This window comes from Lichenostomus cassidix, chromosome 2, assembly GCF_008360975.1.
Source record: "Lichenostomus cassidix isolate B80296 chromosome 2, HeHo_3.0, whole genome shotgun sequence".
In the NCBI taxonomy this organism is placed as follows: domain Eukaryota; kingdom Metazoa; phylum Chordata; class Aves; order Passeriformes; family Meliphagidae; genus Lichenostomus; species Lichenostomus cassidix.
In genome coordinates, this window is record NC_139482.1 from 111,705,812 (window position 1) to 111,731,802 (window position 25,991).

Consider the following 25,991-nt stretch of genomic DNA (forward strand, 5'->3'; position numbering starts at 1 on the left):
AGTTTAATAAAAAGGTAGATTAATACCATGTATGCGCAGCCTAAGACATGCTAATGAAAACACTGCTTGAGACACAAAAATGAGGTATATGCATTTACTTCCCAAATACTGCAGGAAATATTTTATAGTTGCAACTCCTCAAAATGCCTGTCAGTTCTTTCCCACTAAATGCTTTAGATAAGTAAATTACTATAATAGTTGCAATGGCAACAGGGACTACTCTAAAGTTACATTAGAAATACCAAAGTAAATAATTTATCAAAAGCAGAAATTGCCTCAATTCTAGGGTGACCTCGGGATGTTTCGAAGGCCAAAAGGAAAAGCCAAAGGACAGATGAATATATTGTTACTTACTACAGCAGGGAGTGTGCTTATAAAATGACATCTCTTGATGTTCTGTAATTATCCTCAATTGAGGAGTTTCACATGAGACAGCCCAGTTTATGAATCAAACCCAAATCTTTTAAATCTCTACTTCTGAAAGCCTGATTAAGTGCTGAAAATTGAGTGACGTTCCTATGGGTTTGTAGGATACCACAATTCATCAGAAACAATAAAGATTTTGGAATTTACTGGTATTTCTGCTGATGGTGAATGAGGCAGAAGAGCACGGCTTGTTCTTTCCTGGCTCAGATGTGCTGGATATAGCAAAATATAATGTTGATACGTGAAGTAGACTGAACTCAGAAAACACATTCCTTAGGAATTAGGTAGTATCTTTGGGAGATGCCAATTTTTCACCCTAACCTTGCCCTTGAGCACCGTTTTGATGCCGTGTCTTTGGCTGCTAAAATTTTGGAGGTTTGTATTAGTGCCCTAGAGAGGAGGAAGCAGAGGAGGAGGAAAAGGATGAGAAGGACTGTCAGTGCCAGCTCCACAGCCCTTTTAGTACCCATTACTGATCATTTCACATAGCAGTTTGGCAGGAAGCCAAGTACCTAGCATTTAACCTGGTTAGACGTGAGGCACTAGTGTAAAGGTACATAATTAACAAAATTACCAGCTAAATTCCAGCTTCTTTACTGTTGCTATAAAACCCAGCTCAGAATCCTCTATCAGTCACAGGACAAATGCTTAAGCCAGCAAGAAGAGCCAAAAATACTTCCTTACGTTTGCTGCTAAATATCTGTCTCCCACCAATGTCAATAACTTTGGTTTGTCTCCTTTCCCCTGCTAGATGCTCCAGAAGAAACCTATCGAGTTCCTTGTAGGTGCTGTGAAACACATGCCCTTGCTCTGCCTGCAGAGCAATCGCTTGCTCTAGCAAACTCAAGTTCCCTTTTGTTTTGTCCAGCTCAACTGACACGTCTGTGGTTTCTGACAGGCACTCGTTGTCATCTTCTTCACTTTCAGGGAAGAGATTCTGAATTCTCTTCTCGAAAGGATCTGGGTGAGGCTCCTGGGGAGCTCTCAGCTCTGTTTCTGAGTCACAAAGTGTTTCACAAGGACCGTATTCGACCTCTTCCTTCTTAATTTCTGGGACTTCCAGGATGCTGGGTTGATTACACTCTACAATATACTTCTGATTTACATGGGGCTTTACACTAGTTTCTTCTGAGAAATTTGAAGAGCTATCCCACTCGTTGTCCATAATTTCAGAGTTACTTTCATTTTCCTCTGACGAGCAGTATTTTGGGTCAGAAATAGCAGTCTTTTCTTTTCCTTCAGCTGAGTTAATCAGGTAACATTCATCAGTGTCATCACTTTCTGTTTTTAAGGATTGAATGCCACTATCATTTAGATTTTCTGCTACTGTTTGACTGGGTGCATCTTTTGCTAATTTTCCCATGTTCATCAAAGATTTGGCCATGGCATCTTGATAGCTGGAGTAGTTGTCTTTTCTTTGACTGGAATTTTCTTGCCCACCCAAATGAGGGGTTTCCTCAGAGGATTTTGGAGTACTCTCCTCTGCATGAGAAAAAAGGCAAGAGAAATATGTAAGAATAACCATTTTTTGTATCTTGTAGAAGTAAGATGAAGACATTTACTTACCAATTGCCATTTCTTTACTCAAAAAGGTGCTCTGAAATGGTTGAATTCACACCAAGGCTGTGTTTGAAATGACTGCTTGTAGCATGACAAAAAGCACTTGTAAGATTATATCTACTTTACCTGATAGTTCCAACGCTATATGAGGAACAATTATATCCCCATTTCTCACTGATGGTGAAAAGATATATTATCTTAGAACATATGCACATACACACACAGTTATATATATTTATGTAAATATAATGTGCCATACATTGTTAATACATATATACACATAATCTATATGTGTGTATATATATATAACCACACAAATACATTTTAAAATTCCTCTGATCTATTTTCACTTTTATTTAATCTAAGATTCTCAAATATTTTCACAAAATAAACCCTAATTACTTTCCCAGTCACCCTGGATCCCATGAAAGACCTTGATGGAAAAATCCTCAATACTTCACAAAGGGCAAGCTCCTGGTCACCATTGAAATTGCCACATTAAGTGATAGATCAGGTCATGCACAGGCAAACAGAAATGGTTGTTATGTACAGACTCATAAAGGACTTGTTAAAGACACCACTGAAGTGCATCCTGTCTTTATAAACATCTTTCTTCAGAAGAAAAGCAGGAGCCAGCAGGTAATAAAGATTGCATGTAGGAGAGGTTGTCAGTGTGGAAGACAATATGCCTTTTGTATCTCATTTAATTTTTTATAAACATTTCCTCTGACAAGGACACTCAAAAATACATCTCCATCATCTTCCTTTCTGGTAATTATCTCTCTAAAATCAACACTGGTTTTGCCAGGATCAAGTAAATATTGCCATAGTAACTAAAAGCATTTTTGGATGAAGGGAAGAATTTAGTCACAACACTAGCCCCTTCAATAATGCTGATTATAGGGTACATTCTTTTGTTGGGATCTATTCAACATAAACTGAAAAATTTAACATTTTACTTCCTAGAAAGGAGGATGGATAAACAAGTACCGACTATTTCATAAGATGTGTCTGTCCTGAATCAGAAGAACTCCAGGTTTAAATAATGAATTAAACATAGCCTAAAAGGCAAATGAAGTTTCTCTCAATAACACAGTGAGCTATTAAGAGAAAGTGTAAAGGGTTATGATAATTTTAAAGTATTATGAACTACAGAAAACAAATAAAAAGCATTTTCAGTGAATATGTCCAATTCATTGAACTATTCTCTCAATCCACTTAACTACCCACATGTGTACAATAATGATTTATAGACATTATACCTAATTATGCATATTTGGGCTGTGTTAGAGTGCCTAACAAAAGCTCTAGAAAGCAACAATTACCTCTGTTGCTTAGCTACATAGTTTAAAATATTCCTATTAAGTGCAGATTATTGTGGAGGGGAAAAGGGGGACAAAAATGCACATGTGCACCACAATGCATTTCACTTTACTGCTGCCAAACTGTTAGCATTTTGGGTCATTTCCAGTTTACATAATTGTTTGGTTCAACTGTTTGTTATATGTTAAAAGAAAATATTGATTAATTCTTATTCTTCTTCAGAAAATTGGACTCATGCAGGGAGAGGTGGCCTTGTGCACTTGGTGCATAAAGTTGTATTTAAAGAAGTGTCTGTAAACCTTAGTGTAACTTTTTAGCAGCTGGTCTAGTACCACACACATTGCAGTATTCTGAATAAAGTCTGCCATCTTTTCACATCTCAGCAACTAAGAAAGATTATTTGGCTCTATAACCAACTTTAGTGAAATGGGTTTTCATTATTTGCTTTTCTGCCATTTGAAAAATAACTGAATCCCATCACTGGGTCATTTCAAAAAGTAACAAGATTTAGCTTAAAAGAAATCTCCCACCCATCAAAAGAAAAAAAAAAAGAAAATTATAATTGTGAAAGGTCTTTTCAGTTATTTTTCTGCTTGAAAAATGAAAAATAATATAAATTCATGGTAAAAGATTTTTGTTCCTTAAGTAATCAGCAATTGTTAAAAGCAATGTTTAATATTTTGTTGTTGAATCAGTCTTAATGGTTCAGCTGTCCCAGCTTTGCTTTTCACTTCTACAGGCTGTAAATTTACTTTTAAAATAACCAAAACTCAGCTTGGTTTACACTTGCATCAATCCACGAATTGAATAATTAACTGATCAACTGACAAAAGTCATGAGTTCATAATAAAGTGGGTAATATTACACTAAGAAATCACAAGTAAACCTACACAGCCAGACCAACTGTGTGCTTTAGCTGAAATTTGGGGTTTAGCTGGCAAAATTAATGCAAAATATGTAGGTGGTATTATCACTGACACAAGCAGGTTAGAGGATATCATACTGGTATGAAATAAATCTTTTTCAAATCAAGTGGGATTTTTTGTTTTGGCTGAAGGGCATGGTTTTCCTACATTTTCTTCAATGGATCTGGTCCAACACTTGCCCTTTTTTTAAAAAAAAAAGGAACCAGTTAAACAACTTAGGTCCATCTGTGTGTGGAACAGAGTTGACCTTTACACCCATCATAGTACTTTGCCTTTATTGAGTTCTTTGGGCTGTGCAGAGGACAGAAAAGGGGAAGAGAAAGATGATATTGAGGGCAACTGTGGATGGTCAGGAACCAGGCTGAATCAACAACAAAAAATTTAGCTAAAATCCAAATACCTAAAAATTCCAAACAAACAATAACAAAACCCCAAGACAACAACCATACAGGAAATCTTACTCCAACAGATTCCCTTCTGGTGTTAGAGATAGAAATACTCCCTGCAGCCTGAACAGGCACTGAGAGCCATGGGACACTTTTCGTGATGAATTTTGCTTAACAATGTCACCCAAAAGACAGAGACATTGTGTATCACCTTGCTAATTAATGTTCTGGTTGAAGATGGAGCTACCTTCCAGGCTTTTACAGCAATGGGATGCAGACATTTGGAAAAATCTCCTCCTCTAAGATTTGCAAGTGACAGCTAACTGAAAGCTTTGCTGTATAGAAATGCCACAAAGACTTCCACTGATTTTGGTAAAATCAGGATTTGACACTTTAATCTGAAAGATACTCTTCTTCCTCTTCTGTGTGTTTTATAGTAATCATATGTATAAAATGTGGGGGGGTTGTTTTGTTTTAAGGAAGTTCAACTTAGAGTGGATAAATACAGAAATTTCTAATCTCAGTTCATCATATAATCATAGGACAGCCCAGGTTGGAAGGGACCTTGAAACACCATCTGGTGCAGTCTTTTGTGTTAAAGGGACCCTAGATGAGATTATCTCATATGCTGTCCTTCAAAAATATTTTATAAGAGAAACTAAGTGGAAAATAAGTTGCAGTTTAATTCCAATAGCAACCAGCAACTGAGTGATATAAGTTGATTCCATTTACATATTATCAATGATTACTAATTTCCAAGTGACAGATCACATTCCTTTTATCTTAACATTTGTTGTGTACAGGTGACCCCTAACGTCTTCCTGATATCTTTCACTGATATCTTCTCACTTGTCTGATTAACTATTTTGGCAGGACTTCTTAAACAAATATGTGAATACAGTTTGAGACTTTTTGTTAAACTTGAATATATATAAAAATATATTAGAAAGGAAGAGTAATCAAAACATACTATAGCTATATCTTTCTGTCCTGCTATCCTCATCCATATTTTCCAGCATACACAATGTCAGATGTGTTTGGCTTAGCAGTGTTGGAATAACAAGTATAAAAGTGCTGAGTCTAATAATCGTGTTAAACAGAACACACACAGCAGTCACACACATGAAATTGCCTTGCTAAGTGTTAAAGTCAACAATGTTTTGCTAAGCTTTTTTTTTCTTTCCTGAGAGCTCTATATATTGCACTGAAAATCTGCTCTTCATAAATGTGTTTTTCTCAGTGGTGGCCTTAACTTTGTTCTTTGACAGAGGTAGTAGAGAAGCAGATGCTGCTCGATATCTGACCTGCTGCAGTAATTGTCTCTGTGTGACCTACAGAGCATTTACTAGACCCCAGGAGAAGCTATTGTACAAAATAAATGGACATATGAGGGTTAAACCTGGACAAAAAACCATTCCAACTCTCTTAGAAGTCAAACTTGTCTTGCATCCTGTTTCAGTATACTGTTTCTTATGTCCCTTCCTGTGGAATTCAAGTTCAAGCAGAGTTCAAGCAACTACCTGGAGCTGAGCTGCTTTCGAGGACACTGATATCTTCCTGTAACTCCGTCCTGTCTTCATTTTCCTCTTTGCATTCCAAACTGGGGCTGTAGTGGCGAGGTTTCATCAACAGGGACTTCCTTTTGTTGACGGGAACGCCTGATATCTGATCTTCAGCTTTTCTCTTCTTAGCCATGGAGCATTTGTAGGCACTGCAATGATCAGTGGCCAGGGATGGAGAAAAAAGTGGGAGAATTGAGGGGTAAATTTCTTTTAAAATAGCACCACCATCTAGTTTAATTCTATGTATAAAACTGAGGACTGGCAAAATATTAAATCGCTTGCAGTATCAGCAAATTGTGTCCAGGGGATATTTAATTTTAGCTCAAGCACTGAAAGTTCAGACCACAGGCAAGTCCCATTTATTTTTACTGCTGCCAAAATCTTTTGGGGAAAGGGGAATGAGGAGTAAGACAAAACCAAAAAAACCCCATAACCCAACAGCCTTAAGGAAAGGATGAACAAAATTGTAGTCTCTGTTAATAATCCAGAAAAACAGCTAAAGGGAAAATTATACCACCAGTTGTACCACAACATCCTGAGCCTTTGATCCATTACCTTTACATCTGTATGACTATCCAGTGACACACCTTGAGTTCAACAGCATAAAACCTGTGTGAAACACACTGTACATTGATAATATTTTGTAACACAGGGCCCTCATTCAATACTAGTCCTGAGCATTGATTTCTTTTAATTTACTCCAGCCATAAAGACCTGGTTTAAGCTCTACTCAGTCTCTGTATAGACTATGAAAAAAGGCTCTTGCAAAGGGCTATTAATCTCACTTAAAACTATATATATGTGATAAAAGGGGAAGCTGTTCCCTGGGAAAGGTCTTACCCAGTTCAGATGCCTAACTTTCACACAACTGAGAAAAGCAGGAATGGCAGGATTTTAGAGAGGAAGATCTTTACCAGGTTTAATATACTTCTTTCAGCTCCTAATAGACCCATATATTGATCTGAATATTCATTTTGTTCTGCAGTTATTTAGCCAAGCCTTTGTCACCATACAGTTGGTCTGTATGGTGTGTAGGTGTTACAACATAAGACACATCCCGAAAGAGGCTGGAACCTTCAACCCTCTTTACTTAATAATTTTTCATGTAAGTGATTTGACATGATTTTATTTTTCTCTCACACACAGTATAATAAGAAATTTTTGTAGTACGAATAATAGTGCTCATATTATATCTGTCAGAGATGAAAAAACTACATACATGGATCTGTGTAATCCACTCAATGGCTTCTCAACCTTAGGTAGCCCCAGGGTGCATTACAAATCTACACGATGCCCTTAGGTGTTGAATTTTGCTTTTGGCTCACTGACTTAGCTGCAAGATTTGCAAAAAATGGATGTGTATGAACAGAACTCCTATTGGTTACACATATTTCAAGCTCAACTGCATAAATTAATCCATCCAAGGTATCTTATATGCAGTAAATTGGCTCAGGTTCTGATTGTTTTGGATGAAAGCATATGACTAACTTGAGGTTTTTGTTAAAAAAAAACAAAAATGTTTTTGGCTAAGCACCTTTTTGGCAATCCCTCATTGCAAACATAAAGGACATGGAAATACAAAGATCTGCATTTTAGGGGGAATGTTAGAGGTCCGTCATATACATCTCAAACACTGGATATTCTTGATCTTCTGAAGGCTAGAATGCTATGGCATCTGGAATCCAGGAATATGGGATGGTAAGCACATGCTGTAGTTGAATAAAATATGGTTTCTGTGTTATTTCTCTGTTTATGAATAGAGGATAACATGAATATCATTATAAAGGTCAGAATCACAGTAGTATCAGTGTACCACTGAAAATAATGCCCATATAACAGCTATCAGAGATGGATGTACTGTCAAAAAATATGCATAATTTGTTTCTAAGGAAATACAGTCAACAGTTTCTCAGTTCATTGTCGTGAATGGCAGTTCATACCAGTCATGTTGTTCCAGGAAAATTGAATAAATGACAAAAGTTTGAAAACCCTTCACATACAATTGTTTTTATCAACCAAACCTTCACAAGGTTTTCTTTTGATCTTCGTCATTATTTGTCAAGTTACCTTCCAGTAAATACCCTGAAAATGATGAGGATATGATGAATTTCCAGTGTTTAATTCCCCTTTGACAAAACTACAGCTCTTTCTTACACCAGAATAATTAAGAGATCTTTAATTGGATCTTTAATTGGATCTTTAATTTAATTGGAAAAGAAGATCCAATTGGATCAACTAATCTGCCCTCCTGTGCAATGCAGATCACAGAACTTCAGCTAGATCTTCAGCTTTAATCCTGCAATTTGCCTGACTGTTGTCAAGACTTGCAAGTTAAGGAAAGACCTCAAGTTAAGGGAAAACAGGGTAATCTGGTAAATTCAGTGCTGTATTTTTGCTCACGGAATACAATCTTTTTCTAGTAATATAATGTTACAGGTCCCACACTGTGGACAGGTATAATATTTATTAAACACATCATTTTTCACCACAACTGGAAAAGAGAGTCAAACCCAGATGCCAGCAGATCACGATCAAGGCCAATGTGGGAATGCTGCTGCCACCTGCCCCCTGCAGATCTGCTCTGGGAAATGACAGCAAAAAATCCCACCTGACGAAACCACCAGAGTTTACAGCAGCAAATCAAAAGCTGCTACATCAAAGTCAGGACAGGAGGCCTACAGATCTTCCTGGGAGCACATTGGTCATGTCAGAAAGTTTCTCCTCTATTGAAAGACTGATTGCATTAGCCCATCCTTATTGTATCTTTTTCTGTACATGAGTGGCCACTCATCCACATTTTCTCTACAGATCCTATAATTTTAAAAGAACGGAATACATGAGATTCAAGTTGTAGTAAAATCCTTCCTGACACCACTCTGATAACAGGAAGTTGACAAACATAGTTCTCAATTATTTGCTAGGAAGTTCAAATTGCTATCCATACTCCAGGAAGAGATCTTTTAGCTCTTGCTTTTCCTGGTGGATCTTTAAACAGCTGGTTTTGAGTTTTAATTGGAATCTATTCGTTTGCAGGAACCAGTTTGAAGTTCTATCACTTATCAGAAATGCCTCTCCTTTCTGCCTTACAATGCTTAAAATTAAAAATTTAAATAAAATCAGAAAAAACTTCACAAGTGGCAGCTTTTTCAAGTATTTACACATGATTTGTTGAGGATTTGATAATGGAAAATGGGAATTTATGTACTATGAAAAGAATATATTTATGCCTTTGTAACATTCATGTCACACTGATTTCACCTTTGTTTTTAAAAGTTTCTATTCCTCTCATTTCCTTGTGTTCATTTATACATAGACACACATGTAGATTATCACAGATTTGTCAAGCTGTACTTTGTCTAGTGGTAAACCTATAATTTAGCTTCTCTATTACTCATCTCTTAAATTCAACGTCTAATAGTTTTGTTGCTATTTATCAATGGCCTGCTTGTTGTCATGGAACACTGATTCAGCTGTCAAGGTTATTTGGTAATCTGAGGCTCATAAAACAGCAGAAGCTCTTTTTGTTATGAGCCCAAAGCCAATACATAGTTCTGGTTTTTTTCCCAATATAACTGCTTAAATTTTATGGATAACAAATCATGCTTGCACTATCTATAATAAGCAAAGTTTTTATTATATATATTTTTTTAGTTAATGATTCAGTTACCAAAGCCAGTCTTGCGTCAATTGTCACAGTGTGAGTCAAGAGGTTAAAATCTGAGACACTTAGGACCTGGCTGCATATACTGAAAAAAAAAACCAAAAACCCAAGATAAATCTCTTATAGATATTTCATACCTAAATACATTTGTAGGGAATTTAATGGGTCTTTCTGTTTATTTCTTTTCAGATCATATATTGAAGACACTGGTAGTATACAGGCAGTACAGTGCATTGGATCCTTATCACAAAGCAATGTCTCAGAAGAAAGAGGTTTTAAGCAGTCCCAAACATACATATCCCAAAACACATACAGCTTTTCTTAAAAAATGGTCATGCTTTTTTTTTTTTTTTGGTTGATTCATCCAAGTAATGTGTGTGTTGAGCCTTCAACCTGACCATTAACCACTTCGTAGCCAGCAAGGATTTGTTGTAGTTAATCTGCTGGCAAGACTTCCAGATCTCTGGGGATTTTTTTTCTTATTCACAGCAGCCTGCAGATTGGCAAAGCATGAAAACAGAGCAAAGAATTGACATAGTGGGTAAAACTAGGGGTACATTCAGCCTGAAAACTGGTGTTAACTAATGCCTGTAATGGATGCCATGTAAAATAATAAGACCAGAACACACCACATCTCATGTACACTTCTTAAATTCAAGAGAGACAATAAATACCTTTGAATACCAATACATTTCTTTTCTACTGCCATTGAAGGACCCCATTCCTTGTGTGAGTTTGCATTAGAAAAATTAGTGAAACATTTTAGTGTGGAAAAAATAATTTTAAATTCTTAACCTGAATTGGATTTTAACTCTTTGCCTAAATATTGAATTACAATTAAAGAAGACATTATCTTCTGATGTTCAGAAGCATTTAACTTCACACTAGTAGTTACAAGGAGAAGGTTAGTCTAACTACTCCTAAATAATATTGTGATTAAAGATATTGCCAGATGCTTTAGACCTTGATCAGTTTTTTTCCCAAACTTCAGATGCCCTAGGACGATGTAGTCAAAATGTTTTCCTTACAGGAGGGAAGAGCTAGTACTTGAAACTTCAGGGACTTGCATAAGATGAAGCATACACGAAGTAACATACAAGTATCTGTCATGGCTGGGCTTTCTTCAAAGAATTTTAATCATCTGAAGCACCTAAGAAGAAGATAAATTCTGAACATGTCCTCATCTTAGTCATCTTTTATATCAGTTTGTTCTCTAAAACACAGATGAACTGGATTCTTTCTAACTCTCTAGCACAATGACTCCCTTGGGTTTGGGTTACAGCTGTGAAAATATCTGATCACCTAAAATCACAGAAGAATCTTGAGTTCCTCATAAACCGATGATGATCAGGAGAATTTACTAGCACAGGGTATAGAAAGGGGATGATCTGCTCTAGGATGGATCGCATCCAGTTCAAATTACATTGCTGATATAATTTACATCAGCCCTGAATGCCAGAGGTTCGTGAAAGGAGCTGGAATGTCAGAGTTCAAAATGTGTGCTGGTAGTCTCATCACTGCAGATGAAAACTCAAGTGGATGTTGCTAATCAGAGTAACTTCAGGTGAACAACAGAGGTTGGGAAGGAAGGTGGAGTGTTACTATGACTCAGTGGTTTGTTTTCAGGTTAAAACAGATTTATGTTCCACTTTCTTAATTAACTCATTTTTTGTGGAGAGTGTATGTAAATTTTATAGCTCAGTGAGAGTGCTGTCTGCTCAGGTTGCTCTGAAAAGGATAACAGACAGAAAGATGTCTGTTACATTTCAAGTGTCTCTGAGACTGAAACAGCCTCAAGAAGCTGGAGTCTCAACAGAAAGAAAGTCCACAGCATCAGTCAGGACTGCAAGAATTTTTCCACAGCCAGGGGTGAGGGTAGCTTTTTCAATGCCATGAAATTACATATTGAATATGAAAGAATTCATAAAGCTTAAATGCATACAAAGCCAAATCCTAGATTCAGAAAACTAGATAGAAGTGTCTTTAAAACACATAGATTAGTCACAGATTATATATATATATATATATATAGAACATATTTATATATTTTTGAGTGTTTTCTAAAAGAAAGAAAGCAAAATGCATCACTTTGGATCATAGACACTGGAATATAACATTTACAAGTCTTATATACACTTGGAAAAATGGCAGCAAAACAGTAATTCTTCTAACTCTATTCCACTCTAAAATCCATATAGATGATGGATACAAAACAAAGCAAATTTTCTCAAAGCACATAAAGAAAATCACTTGTCTAATAAAGGATATCTTGACCAACCCCTTTTATATTTTTTAAGAAAGATACTTGATGAGATGTTTTTCATTAGTGAGAATGGCAGTTCAAGAAAAAGCTATGACTTCAACCCATTTGTGTATTCTTCAACTCTCAGTCTCAGAAAGATCTCTTTCTCAATGCTTCCTATCTTGTCTGCTGTATGGATTAATAAACAGGTTAATTCATTATGTTAGGATGTCTACATCACTGTATTCCGATGTTCCATCCTGCAATGAATTTTCCAATTCCAAACATTTTTCTGCTCAGCAGGATGTGAAACTATGCTTACAGATGTTCTGTATGTCCATGATCTTATCCCTGAATAGTGGAATATGTTAGAGCAAGGGATGAAAGAAATCACCATTCTACCTACTTAAAATAAGTCAAAGGAAGATTTGTGAACTGTCAGATGACGGAAAATTGCATTTGTGTGGAAACAACTGTTTGATTTGCAAGTTTTAGGTAACAACACACTGGCTACCTGAAGAACTTCAAGGAGTAAGACTGTGACTGGCAGCTGAGAAAATTGCCATGAAGGATTGGGCTAAAATTCCTTAGCAGTCTAAGACCAGGCTAAATCAGGAAACAAGAGTTTTTTTCCAGTTATTTCAAATAATTTTACAATTGTTAAAAATATCTAAACATTATGCAAATGAAAACTTATGGCTTTATGTGAAAATATTAAAGGACATTTGTGACCTCTGATATGAGATTTTATAGATGAAATTTTGAAGGCTAGTCCTGGGAAGGACCACTGAGTTCTCATCACTGACAAGAAGTTAAATGTGTATTTGCCCTAATTGTTCATCTGGAGCCAGAGTTATTGACATTAATGATTTCTTCTATTTTATAGAATTAAGTGAGCTACAGAACTTTTAGATAATGTATGACACTTGGACTTCATGACTGAGTGTGTCTTATTTCACTGATTTAGACTAGGAGATGAAAAAAAATGGGGAAAATAATTCCAGCTGGAAGTTCCTCAAAAATACATTTGTGAAAGAATTCATCAGGTAAAAATAATTTTCTTCCATCAACATTTTAAAGCACTGAAATAGAAAGAATATAAATTCATAAAATGTGTTGAAAATTAATTGCTCTTCATTTGGATGGAGAGAATTGGTTGTAACAAAGCTTAGAAAACTTGGAGGACTTATTCCAGTGGTAATTAAAGAAAATCTGACAGATTCTCATTTTTAAACAGCACACACAACACAAAAAAATTCATGTCATCCCATTGTAACCCAAAGACTTGGCTTGCAAGCTGTATCTTTGAAAGGGACAGAGGCTGTTCCTGTGCCCTGGAACCATTCCAGGGTTAAAGGACCTTCTAAAACTACAGAAGTTTATTGCCATACATGTGCAATGCTCTTTTTTCTAAAAGAGTTGTGAGAAGTTCAGTCCAGAGCTGGACCAAGATGAAAGGAATGGGCATCAAATACAGATGGGAAAAAGATAAAAGGGAAATTTATATTTATGAACACTAATACAGAGCAAAATAAGATCAATAACTTGGGGGTATTAAAATGTCTTCTGTATATACAAATGGAAGGTTTAGCTATGAGAAAAGGAACAGAACTGGACAGATAATATGGAGAAAACATGGTATCATAACTGAAATCTGGCTCGAGCAAGATATTAACAGATATATTTTATTTGAAAAAGACATACAAGAAATTCAAAGGAACTGTCATAGCCTTGTTGGTGAAAGAGGATTTATTAGACCCCATAAGAAGAGGCTGGGGAGAAATGGATAATGGTGTTGAGTCATTATGTACTGAGCTTGGAGATATTTCAGGTAGTAAACTGAATATTACAGGCCACCTGACCAAAAAGAACAGCTGGACTGTGAAATGATTGAGCAAATGCAAAGAAGCACGTAAAGAGAGTGGAGCAATGGTAAGTCAGCAGTAACAGAGGAAAAGAGATGCAGTTGAGGTGAAATTTACCCATGCCTCAAGCTCATGCCTCTGTGAACAACAATTTCAGGCTGCAATAGGCTCATGAAACGGCTTTTTATTTTTCTTTTAAAATGTATTTTTAGTTTTTATTAAACTATTTTGTTATTTCTACAAGATTCTCCACAAAGGAAAAGCAAGTCAGAGGAGGACAGCAGAGATTTAGCTTCTCTGTTTTTTTTTTTTTGTTTTGTTTTCAGTTAACAAGCTTGTAGAATCATAAGGATATTCAGATCATATAAAAAATATTACCTATAGACCCTCAAATTGAAATACTATGTCAATGAAATGGATGACTTCATCACACTGTCATTCTATAGCTCACAAATCAAGAACTCTACATGGTTAAAGTTGTATGGTTGGACCCTTTTCTAGCAGGTGAGTTATTTTTAGTAAGGGTCAGTTTAGAGAAAGCATACTTTTTACTGTGTGGAGCTCAAGAAGTTCTTAAACTCAGTAATATGAATGAATGCCCAAGATCTGGGCCAAATCCAGCCTCCCTAGCCTCTTTTTCATTTACTCACTCAATCTGTCCAGGTTCAGTAGGTCAATAAATTCCAGTGGGACCCAGGCCAAGAATTTGGCTTAGAATGGATTAAGTTTCTAGGCAAATCTACAGATCATCCACACAACCTTTGCATCCAGAAAGCCTTGCACATGAGTGGTCAGCCTGCCAGTAAATGCTTAAATAAAAAGCATATTCGTAACTACAGTCTGGTTAAAGAAGACGTAAAGGAGATAAGCTTTGTGGGGTTTATTTTGCCAACAGACAATGGGACTGTAAGCAATTCATTGTCAGGAGGCAGTACCTCCCTTTAATGTAGCAGGAGGTCCCATGGCTGCAGTCTTTCCTTTTCTATGCTATCTCCAGGCTGTACACAGTCTGTTTCTGCTCACTTTTGCTTGGCTGAATCCACCCTTTACATCAGTCAGAGGCAGCAATTCAGCTAGCCATAATATTTAACTCATGATTGATATATCTGAGGCAGAAGTTACTGGTTGGCATTTCCATGTCTATATGGCTTGTGGTCATCTAGAGAGAAAAGATCTGCCATAAGAGGAAACAGACATTTGGGGCTATAATGTTCTGATGCATTCTGTCATGCAGCAGAAGGCAGGAAGACATATGCAAACCTAAATTTCTGTGTAGGTTTGGAGGATAATATTTACTAAGTGCTGATAAGTACAGCAATTTTGATGAGGAAGACAATGAATCGTGTAATGTATTAAATAGCATAAAAATTTTAGTTCAAGGCAGGGAGTATTCTAAGATACAGCTAGCTCTCAGGTAGAAGAAACCTGAAAAAAACTATCTCCATCTAGCAACCACAATAGAGTGATGTGGATTTGACATATATTTAAAAAAACTCTTACAGAAAAACATAAATTGAAACCAACTTATAATTACCCTTTTTAATATTAAATGGAGGCTTTAAGCTAAAAAAAATTGTAAAACCAAAATCAAATATAATAACAGAGAAAAGAGACACTAAGACTGTGGGTGTTGGCTTGAAATGAATGTAGTAGACATCAAAGGAGGCCTATAATATGCTAGAAATGTATCTAATGCAGTTTTTGTTAAAGAGAGCTATAAAAGTCATCTATAAAGCAAATGCACATAAAGTATCGACTAAAGCAAACTAAAATGGAAATCGAACATGAAACACAACCTTTAAGAGCTCTAAATAAATCTAGGAAGAAAAGGTAGAGGTCACAGTACATAGATCAAAAGGTCTGAACATGTACAGGAATAAAGCAAATTATTAATCATAATTAACATCTCCAACCATAGTTGTCTCAAGTGAATTATGAGATACAGTTCTTATTTCAGCCACCTTAATGGTTATTCAGAACAGTTCACTGAATATTTAAGTCAAATAACTGTAAACCTCATGGTTACCTGCAAAACATTTAAAGTCATTACTTGTGATCACCCAGAACTATGTTATCATTTATTGCAAAAGTGTGGAGGTTCTTTTTACCTTATTACCTTATATTCAAAGTGTGACATTTTAATAAGAGTAAAAAAAATTATTTGATGTTCTCTAGGTACATATTCCAAACATTTTGTGCAAGCCTTAACCCACTCACATGAATGTTGAGATAAGAAAATTTTAAGTAGAAAATGTTTAAATTTTGAGTTTCTTTCTGTGCTTGTTGCTTACTGTTTTCTTGGTAACTGGTTTAACAGCGCTGAAAGAACAAATTGGCTCTGAATTATGATCATGGTACTATAGAGAAGTCAAAAAGCCTGAGGTCCGTCAACTTATCCAAACTCTAGGAAAGGGAAAGGAGGAAAAGAAATGAAATGAAGAAGCAGAGTGATGGGAGAGGAGGAATGAGCAAGCTGAAGATTTTACAATTGATGGCTAATTAGAGGGAGACTGGAAGATGAAGGAGGAAACAAGGGAGGAACTTAGACATGACAGATTATAAAATTGATTGCCATTACAATTTTCATTAATGTTTGGGTTTTCTAGTTATGATGAGAATAGTTGACATACAGGATATAATAAGAAGGATGGGTGAATTCTAATACTATTTGTCACTACCATGACTGTGAAAATATACTGTGACTATATGCTTAGCTTTGCCTTGCAGTAAACAGCACCACATAGTGATTTTTCAATGCTTTTTTGTGTTTGACTGTTCAATGCTTTCCATCAAACATCAACTACAAAACCATTTTTCCTTAGTGTAAAATGTGGATTTCAACAGATTCTTTGAGGAGAGTAAGGTCTAGCACACCATGTAAAGTTCCTTAGGAACCTAATGGTGCTGTCAGAAAAGAATAGTAAATGAACAAGATTTAATGGGAATTTAAGAAAGCATGATTCATACTAATAAGACAGACTTGCTTGTACCAGAAGTCATGGGGTAAGAGACAGAGGTTAATATTTTCAGCACCCCATAACCATTTCAATTTCTTTGATGGCTAGGGGCAGGGAGTAAATTCTTTTTTCAAGCTGAAGAGCAAGCAGTAGATATTCTTAATTCATTCTGTTACCAGATCCTGGGAATAGCTACTCTTAAGATTAATACCCATTGTTTAATTGAAGATCAGTTATCAATAGAAACAGCATGACACAGATCTTTGTCTCAGGTGAAGTGCTTAATCCAATATGCCATGGAGAAATATTTAAATGCCAAGGTGGCACAGCTCTGCATCAGTCAGTTACCATCGTGGGGAGCACTGGGGAGGGGACCTGGGAGGGTATGCTGTCAAAATCCAATCTTCAAGTGCAAAATAAGACTTTTTGTGAAGCTCAGACATGTCTGGCAGTACCTATAGCTATTGACCATCTTCATTTATTATTTACTACCAAGTCTGTGTGAATTCAGAGATAGAATTTGTTTCAGCAAAGCACATTAAGGACTGTGAGGGTCCCACACTCTCTGCCAGTGGGAGACAGATGAGACACAAGGAAATGCAAGAGTCCACCTCAGTTTCTGTTCCAAATGTGCTTATTCAGGATTATGACAAATGTGCTTTTCCATAGCAGTTTCCAGAAAATCATTCTATGACCAACTCCTGTGGAAACAGAAGCCAAGCCCAAAGGACAAGCCTGACAGTTTTTCCAGATGCAGGCTAGGAACAAACAGCTTTCTCAGTCTCTGTCTCATTCCTAAGCAGTGCTGTGGGATAACAGTACTGTGAAGGTGATAGCTACACAAATCAAGCATAATCTCAGTTCTTACTGAGAAACACCTTGAAGTCTTTTTGTGTGATTTTGCTTCATGTTCTCACTTCTTCCATCATCGAAGTATCACTTTCACCTCCTTGTCAAGTCCTCTACAATATTACTACTTCCTTTTCATATAAATACTTCTTAAAAATCTGTTTACATTATGAACTTCAGGAAAAGAGTTGCCAGTGAATCATTCCTTCCTAAATGCAGCCGAGGCATGCACAGTCATTTTCTACCATGCCATGAACTTTTCCTGAGTGGTCAAATTATCTTCTATCTACCAAACTATCTTCATTCTATTACTGTCTTAAACAGAGTTCAGATATAATCTCATATATATAATTTACTAGTTCTTAAGGGAAAGCAGTAAAATATTCAGCAATGTAGAGTAAAGAATAACTCCTTCAATTAGCTAAATGCTTTTCAGTATGTTATCATACACTTGTGTACAACAGTATATTGATGTACCTCTTAAAACATTAGGGTAAAATTAAGGAATACATTTTAGTAACAGGGACTTTCTGAAATACTTCTGTTCCATTGCTTGCAGGGTGGCTTTGCTGGTTTCTCACCCTCCTAATCAACAGACAGCAGCAAAAGGATGAAGTGTCCAGTAACGTCTTACAAAGAGACATCCAGATTGCTTTGCTCTATTACTCCTCTCTCTGCTAAAGTATTCAAGATATTCATAACTCTGTACATTCACACGGAAAAATTCAACTTCTCTGAATATAAAAAATGTCTCAAAACATCTGGAACAAGAGCTCCAGATAAAAAAATTAATTTTCCCTACTTTTGAAGAAGTGCAGAAAGTTAGAGGAAGTGTAACTATTTCCTCCAAAGAGCCATGCTGTTCTCTACGAGTTGAAACACAAGTGCCTTGTGGAGTCTTCATTAATCATCAATGACAGAAGCCCAAAACACTTGGTTTCCTCTGTATCTAACTCAGAAAAGGTACCTTTTGTATTCAGATATAGATTTGGCCAAACTCATCTATGCTTTTGCAATCCTGTGCTTGGATCTATCCAATTTGCTCTTCCTTGGTCTGACCCAGATGCCACTCCATAACCTACAGATGGTTCATTGTACTGTATCCCATCTGTTAAATAAAACAGAGTAATGAGAATACATCACTCCAATATTCCTCACTTTCCTTTGGTTTCCATTCTAATCCTGAACACAGCTGAAGGTCCTAGTCCTTTCAGTGGTCCATGACAAAATTGTCTAAGAGAAGACCTCTTCATTCTGCTTCTTACAGAAGATGGATACAGCAGAGCCTCTATGCCCAAAAGGTGTCAGATTCAAACCTGAATGTATGGGACAGAGATCTCCCTGCTTCAGCACTCATTTCTACCACACATTATTGTTTGCTATGTTCAGATTGTGATAAAAAGACTCATCTTTTCTTAAGGTAGTTTAGCTACCAATGAAAACACCACAGCACTACATTCAAAATAAAAAAATAATTCACATTCTTAACAGGTAAATAATTAAGACTTCTAGGTGAAACTGTTCTGTTTTGAAGGACTTATTAAGTATAGCATACTATGATTCAACACTTCATCACATACAGTAGACATAGTTTAAATAACCCTAATAAATCTGAACTAATAACACAGCAATATTAATAGTATTCATGTGTAAATGAAGTTATTTATGTTACACTGAAAGCTGGGATTCCTTAGGGCATATAGTTATATGAAATCAGTGCAAGTTTGACACATAAACAGTTGTGTATATCTGGTCAATATCTGGAAGAAAAGTACTGTCTTCTGAACACTCAGTGCAGCGCAAGAGAATTTTTAGTCATTTTATTAAGCAAAAAAAAAATTAAAGGCAGTTTGCCCCTTAAGATAATATTTTTCTAAAAATATACTTTTTATGCAGAAAGATGGTCCTATTTCAGGAGACAATGGATAATAACAACAACAACAGCCAGATTTCTTAGTGAAATCTTGGCTTTCTTGAAATCAAGAGATTTTTTGACATTGAATTTTATTAAGCAATATTTCAAGGTCTGAAATTTAGAAGACCGAAATTTTTATGCTTTATTGAATCTAATTGGTGATTGAAACTCTTTGTTTTGCTTTTCATTAATTTTATTCTCTACTTTTGTGAAACACAAGTTACGGAATAAGAAAAGGATAACAAATGCTCTAGAACCAATCAATGTTATGAAATTAATAATAATACAAAATGAGCATGTAAGCTTATGTAGTGCTTTTCATGTAGAAGTATCCCAAGGCACTTCGTAACAGAAACTCAATAAGGAGTGCAAAAGTGCTTTGTCAGATAGGATAAGCCAGGGGAAAAGGGGAAATTAATTAAGCATGGATTTAAATTTCTCAGCCAACACAGCATTTAGAACCTTGGTCAGAAAAGACAGTGGTTCCAATATCTGTATCCAGGGAACACAACTGACTATTTCAGTCTGTAATTCTTGAGGAATGTTCAATCGTTTTCCACAAAAATATAGGTATGACTAACTGGAATGCATTTCTGAAAAGTAGTCCGTTCCTCTCTCCCTCTACTTTTTCATGGACAAATAGATTCATAAAAGTTAATCACCTGACTTGTATGCCAATTAATTCACTTGACTGTGGAGATATGGAATTTGGCACAGCAGAAATTACAAATACCAAGGACAGGGTAATGCCTTTATATGCTGTTTAGCTCACTTTTTTTCCTCCTTGTTTCCTTATGGAGGTAGTCCACATCTCTGACAGAGTGATCTGCTACACAGTAGTTCTTAAGACAGCATGTATTTCACAGGGAAGAATAAAGTTGCTTAGGAAAAACTATAGCAATTGATAGTACATAAATCACAGCTTCCCTGATGTTGCAGAAACTTGCACATCCTCTATTTTTCAAACATTTTTCTCTTAGGAACACATGGACCATCCCCATTTTTGGATGACTGCCTCTTCGGATTAATGCATCCTTCTGGTGCATAAATTAGCAATGCACAGAGGAAAAAAGGAGAAGCACTAAATCTCAGGAAACTGAAGCCATACAGAAAAATGAGATTCACAGTAGAGCTGAATGAGTGACTCACCATGAATAATTTATCCAAAAAGTTAGCCTACACTTCTGTTCATGGAATAGCTATAAGAAGCTTATAATTTCCTCAGTTTTATTATAAAACAAAACCTTAAAATATTGTATGTCTTCACTGCAAATAACTTCCTGTAAATGTTTCATGTTCTATCTCAAGAGATTGGGGCATTTTGATTGATCGAATAAATGACACGATGATGTTTCTGTTCCCTAGATGGATGAACCCACCAGCACATATTTTGGATTCTTTCTGTGATTAAGCAAGCAGCTCAGTAACGAGCCAAAAAGTGGGTGTGGAGAAAATAAGTAAATTTACAAAAACTCTAAAGATCTTTCTGCAAATGTGTTTTCAGCATTTACACTGAAGCTGTAGTGAGTCATAATACTGATTAATAACTCTAGGAATATGCAACTACCTGTAAATATTTTCTTTTTTGAAAATTTGGTGCTGAATAATCTGCCAGTCTTTTCAGAGTTGTATCTAAGTTTTTGGATCAGTTATTAGGAGTTGGTGCACATATAGGTAGATTACAGTAGTAATGTTGAAATTTTACAAGAATATTTGCAGTCGGAAATATCCTCGTATAGCTTGTGGTTTTGAATGTACTGCCATTTTTCATGCAAGTTTGAGAAATACTCCCTGCTTCTTCCATAAACTATGAGACCTCAAAAAATACTTAAGGAAGAATGAGCCATTAGTGCATTTAGAAATTACAGTGGTATATGGACCAGTTTTATAAAAGCCATCTAGTAAAATATATTAATATCTCCTAGAATGTTCATATTTTGAAATACTATGATACATATTACAGGAAAAAGAAGACTGAATATCTGAAGATTCACCAGAAATTATTTTGTTGTGTGCCCTGACACAGGCTGAGGATAAAGACAACATATCAGAATCCTACCAGCTTCATGTTACTTTTGATTATGCTTGCATAATTATTGCTAACATTTTGCTTTAATTTTTGGTATATCTAAAAAGTGAATCTGAATAAATCACCCTTTTTCAGATTGGTGCTAAGCTTTAAAAAATGCATTTACTTAATTCTTTATTTGATAGCAAGAGCAGTGGTATAAATTTGTCCATATAATAAGAAAATAATACTCAAAAAATAAACGTGAGTTCTTACCTGAGCTCTTGAGCTATAGAGTCCACTTGAACTGTTAATAAAAGCAGGAAAGAATTAATTAGTTTACACTTCCAGCCTTGTGCTTTCTGCAACCTTGCACCTGCCTATCTGTAATGACAGAGGAGTGGCTATCAAAACACAGGTGGTTATTTCATGCTAACCACAGGATTGTAGCTACTAGTCACAAATGTTAAAAGAACGTGTAATTCTCACAGCTATTTTAGGATGCATGAAAGCTGGAGTATGATTTTCAGTGCAACAATAAGGAAAATAAAAATTAAAAAATAAAAGTAAAAGTGAAGGCCCTTGTTTTTACTGATAATAGAACGAAAAATGTCTTATTTTTCAGAATTTGAAACCAGTTTGGGAATTGCAAAGGCTGGTGTTTACAAATTCCTGCCCACACAAGAGTATACAACATATTGACAAAGCCAACAGGTGTCTCTAAGGATTACTCATATTGCAGAGGCAACTTTCGTTGTTTCCACTTCTGGGAAAAAGTTCTTTATATATTAATTGCTAAAAGAGTGTGTGCATGTGTATAAAAACATGGAGGAAAAAAATCCAAAGGTTTCAGAATTGTGTTCTTAGCCTTTTGAGTGACAGGTTTTGAAACTCCTATAAACTACAATTAAAGTTTGTAATGCCAGGCAAACAGTTTTAACACAGTCCTGACCAACACAGAAGACATGCCCTAATGCTGAGGTGTGAATAACTTCCCCATTCAGTGACTTTCCAAGTTCTCTTCTCTGGTACTTTTCAAATATATCTGAATTTTATATTAATTTCAGAGAACTTCACTGAAGGTTGCATCAAAATTTTGCTATGACAATGATTATGTTTTTTGGAAGGTTTGCTTGTATTTATCCCCTTGTCTGCATTCAGTCTGTGGGAGTTCAATGTCTTTCTGTCTTTCCCTGAGTGAAGTCTACCACTTTTTGCCCTTTTGAATCATTTGAAAGTAGAGAAGTAAGTCAAGCCACTCTTTAATTTTTTATTCTGACCACAACTTGAACCTGAAGGCGCAATATTAACAATCCAAGCTACTGAGTTGTGACAACGAATCAAAGTAGTCTGTTTTGCACAATCCTGAGAGTGCACAATTCTCATTAAAATCAGAGTGAAGGATGGGTGCTTTGTGCCTCTGAAAATAGTCAAAACCAAAAATGCTCTCAGGGTAGGCAAAACTTTGACATTTATTTTTAAGTATATCCATTTTTCACTTGTTTTCAAGAGTCACGAAAAGTGTTATGAATTAAAATAAAAAGTTATTTTCCTGAAAGGGCTGTATTGCTAGTCAGTCATGTTTTCCAGACGTTGAGATCATTAAGGGCCTGTTTATCTCTCACTACTGCATTTCCATCTGTTCCTTACAAAAAGAGAGTAATATTTTGGAAGTACAACTATGTCATAACTTTGCAAATGAAACATGAGCACCAGTACTTAAAAAAAAGCACGAGGTTCTCTTCTGCCACATACACCTGCACCTTTTGATTAAAGAATATTTGCTTCTGGACCACTTACACAACTAATTTATAGGTAATTAATGGCAATAGACAGAAAAACATTCAGGTGGCCGAGACAAAGTTTTGATATATTATTTTTAAAGCAACCATTCAATATTGTCAACTCTACTAACTGTGGAAAATAATTTTTCTTTTTCCATTTTTTTCTTTTTTTTTTTTTAATATTTGCATAATAAAAGGTATACCCTTTATTTATTTTTTTTAAAATACCTCACAGAAAATAGCATACAGTAGATTTTTTGGCTTTTCTTTATACCATAGCTAATAATGTTGTGCCTCTTAATGCCAGTGTTCTGTGTCCTGCCTTGATTAAAAAAGCAGCCCTAAGGAAGCTGCAGAGTCTCTTACTGCACATTAAGGACTGTGCACAGGAACTATGATATTTCATGGTGTTCTGGGCACAGGGTCGTGGAGTGTGCTTGCTAACTCACCCTTGCTTCCTTTGGAGCGTGTGCGCAGCTTTTTATTTTCCCCATCTGCATCCATCTGTAATATTAACACAAGGTCTTTAATTCATACCTTTTGCCATTGAGAAAAAAAATACTCTGATGCTTTTTTTTTTTTTTTGCATTTCCAAAGGCTAGACAGTAATAGAAAAAAAGAATAATCATAGCTTATTAATCTTGTCAAAGAGATAAAAAGCCATCTGTGAATATCTAGTAAATACCTAGGAGATACCTTTAATGATACAGATTTGTTTAATAAAGTGATGGTTATGAGTGACTCTGTAAGGTTTAATGACGAGGTCTACAGGTGTTAGCTGAAGGCATAAGGTTAGAAAGAGTAATGCCATGTGAGTGCTGCTTTCAGCATCCACCTCTAGAAACAAAAGGTCCCAGCAAGCTGCTGTGCCTACAGGAACTCTGCATTTGTGTTGTAACTGAGGCATAGCTCTATAGATGTTCAGGAACCTGCAATTCTGACAGCTTCATCCTTAAAACGTGAAACCTTCTTGCTTGGCAATGCTTAACTGCACAAACGTAGCTTTGAAATACTTCACCACTTAACTACTTCTTTAAGAAGTTTTGCTTAAAGAGACAGTGAATTTATAGGAATTTTTTTGGGAGAATGTAGTGTTCAGATTTGTATTTTACATGAAAAAAACCCAAACAAACCCAAACAATCAAAAAGCCCAGGCTCCCCCAGAAGTCAGCTTTTGTCATAAGTTTTGTAACTGAAATAAGAGAGTCCTGTCAAGATCAGCTGTTCTCATTACACTTTTGGCTACATCTAAACCTGAACTGGAAATATGCACCTTCTGGTCTTGGATGTGGCCCAGACACATAATTGTAGGGGCAGGCTTTCAATCCATGGATTTTATTGCAAACCCCTGAAATTCAAAGGGATTAAGATTTCATGTTCTGGTGTGGAGAACTGCAGTGACATATAGCAGATTGTACAACAGTGCAATTTTGACCATGTCCAGGGAGACAAACTCCTCTCTAAAAGTATCATTTATGTAAGGAAGGCTCTTTCACCAGGAATTTTTGTCTAGGCAAAATGTTAGGAACTGTGGAATTTTTCTTCAGTCTCTGAAGAAACATTGCTATCTGTCTTGGACTTGAATCTCAGTTTCCCTGTTTGTAAAATGGTGATGACTAAATATACTGTAGACAAAGCAACTCCCATGGGCTTCTGCAGATCAGTTTGCAGGCACAAGAGTCTGATTTATAAAACTGGGTTGGGTGATGGGTAGAAGTGGATACCAGAAGTCACCTGGCATCCCTCCCTGCAAAATGCCACAAGATAAATGCGAATGTCAGCAGAAGATCTTGACTATTATTTCACTTTTGCTTCCTAAGGGTCAGCTGAACTGAACTGAACTGAGCTGAGGGAAGATGCAAGAGGTCCTGCTTGTGCCTTTTTCCATTTACAGAGTTTGAAGATCTGAGTATGCTTTATTTTTAGCTCTACATGACTCAGACAACTGAGATGTTTTGAAGGTCTTGTCTGAAAGAACATTTCAGAACATGACAAAATTGACCTGAGAAATAAAAAGACTAAAGTCAGCCTTTCTAGGGAATAAAAAGCATTTTCTAATTTCCTGGGGTTTATTTGTTTTTGTATGTGTTTGAACATTATAAGGAGCTATTGGAATCAAAATACCTATTTGCAGGAGAGAACACAAACATTTGAAAAGGGTATTCATGGACTTGAAGAAGTGTAATTCTAGAACACAGCTTAGTGATATCTGAAATGAAAATATAAATTGATGGAAATACACATCAAAGACAGACAATGATATCTTTTCTCTGTTTAAATTTACATCTGATATTGATTATTAGAAGGGAAAAACATGAGAGCTTCTGTTTATGTAGTGGGGCTAGTGGCAGCCTTTACTTGTTACTATCCTTAAAACCTGGAGAATGAGTTTTTGCAATGTGACTGCAATGGTAATGGGAAACATGGCTCTGTTCTCTGATGTTGAGTTGTGATTGAAGGCACTGACCTGCCATAGTCTTATAATAGGGGAGCAGGTGTGGCAATGATGGACTTTAATTTCCTTTAA

At 36.0% G+C, this 25,991-nt stretch overlaps 1 protein-coding gene across 2 annotated transcripts in view; it reads right to left on the bottom strand.

The window, feature by feature from the left end:
• ST18 (ST18 C2H2C-type zinc finger transcription factor) overlaps positions 1 to 25,991 on the bottom strand; it is a 169,186-nt gene that overhangs the window by 44,230 nt on the left and 98,965 nt on the right. For both annotated transcript variants that reach the window (XM_085052832.1, XM_085052833.1), the window contains 4 exons: positions 23,914 to 23,968; positions 21,957 to 21,987; positions 6,142 to 6,332; positions 1,111 to 1,908 (listed from right to left, as the gene is read on the bottom strand). In XM_085052832.1, coding sequence (XP_084908958.1) covers positions 1,111 to 1,908; positions 6,142 to 6,332; positions 21,957 to 21,987; positions 23,914 to 23,968 — 1,075 coding nt within the window. The remainder of the gene's footprint in view (positions 1 to 1,110; positions 1,909 to 6,141; positions 6,333 to 21,956; positions 21,988 to 23,913; positions 23,969 to 25,991) is intronic.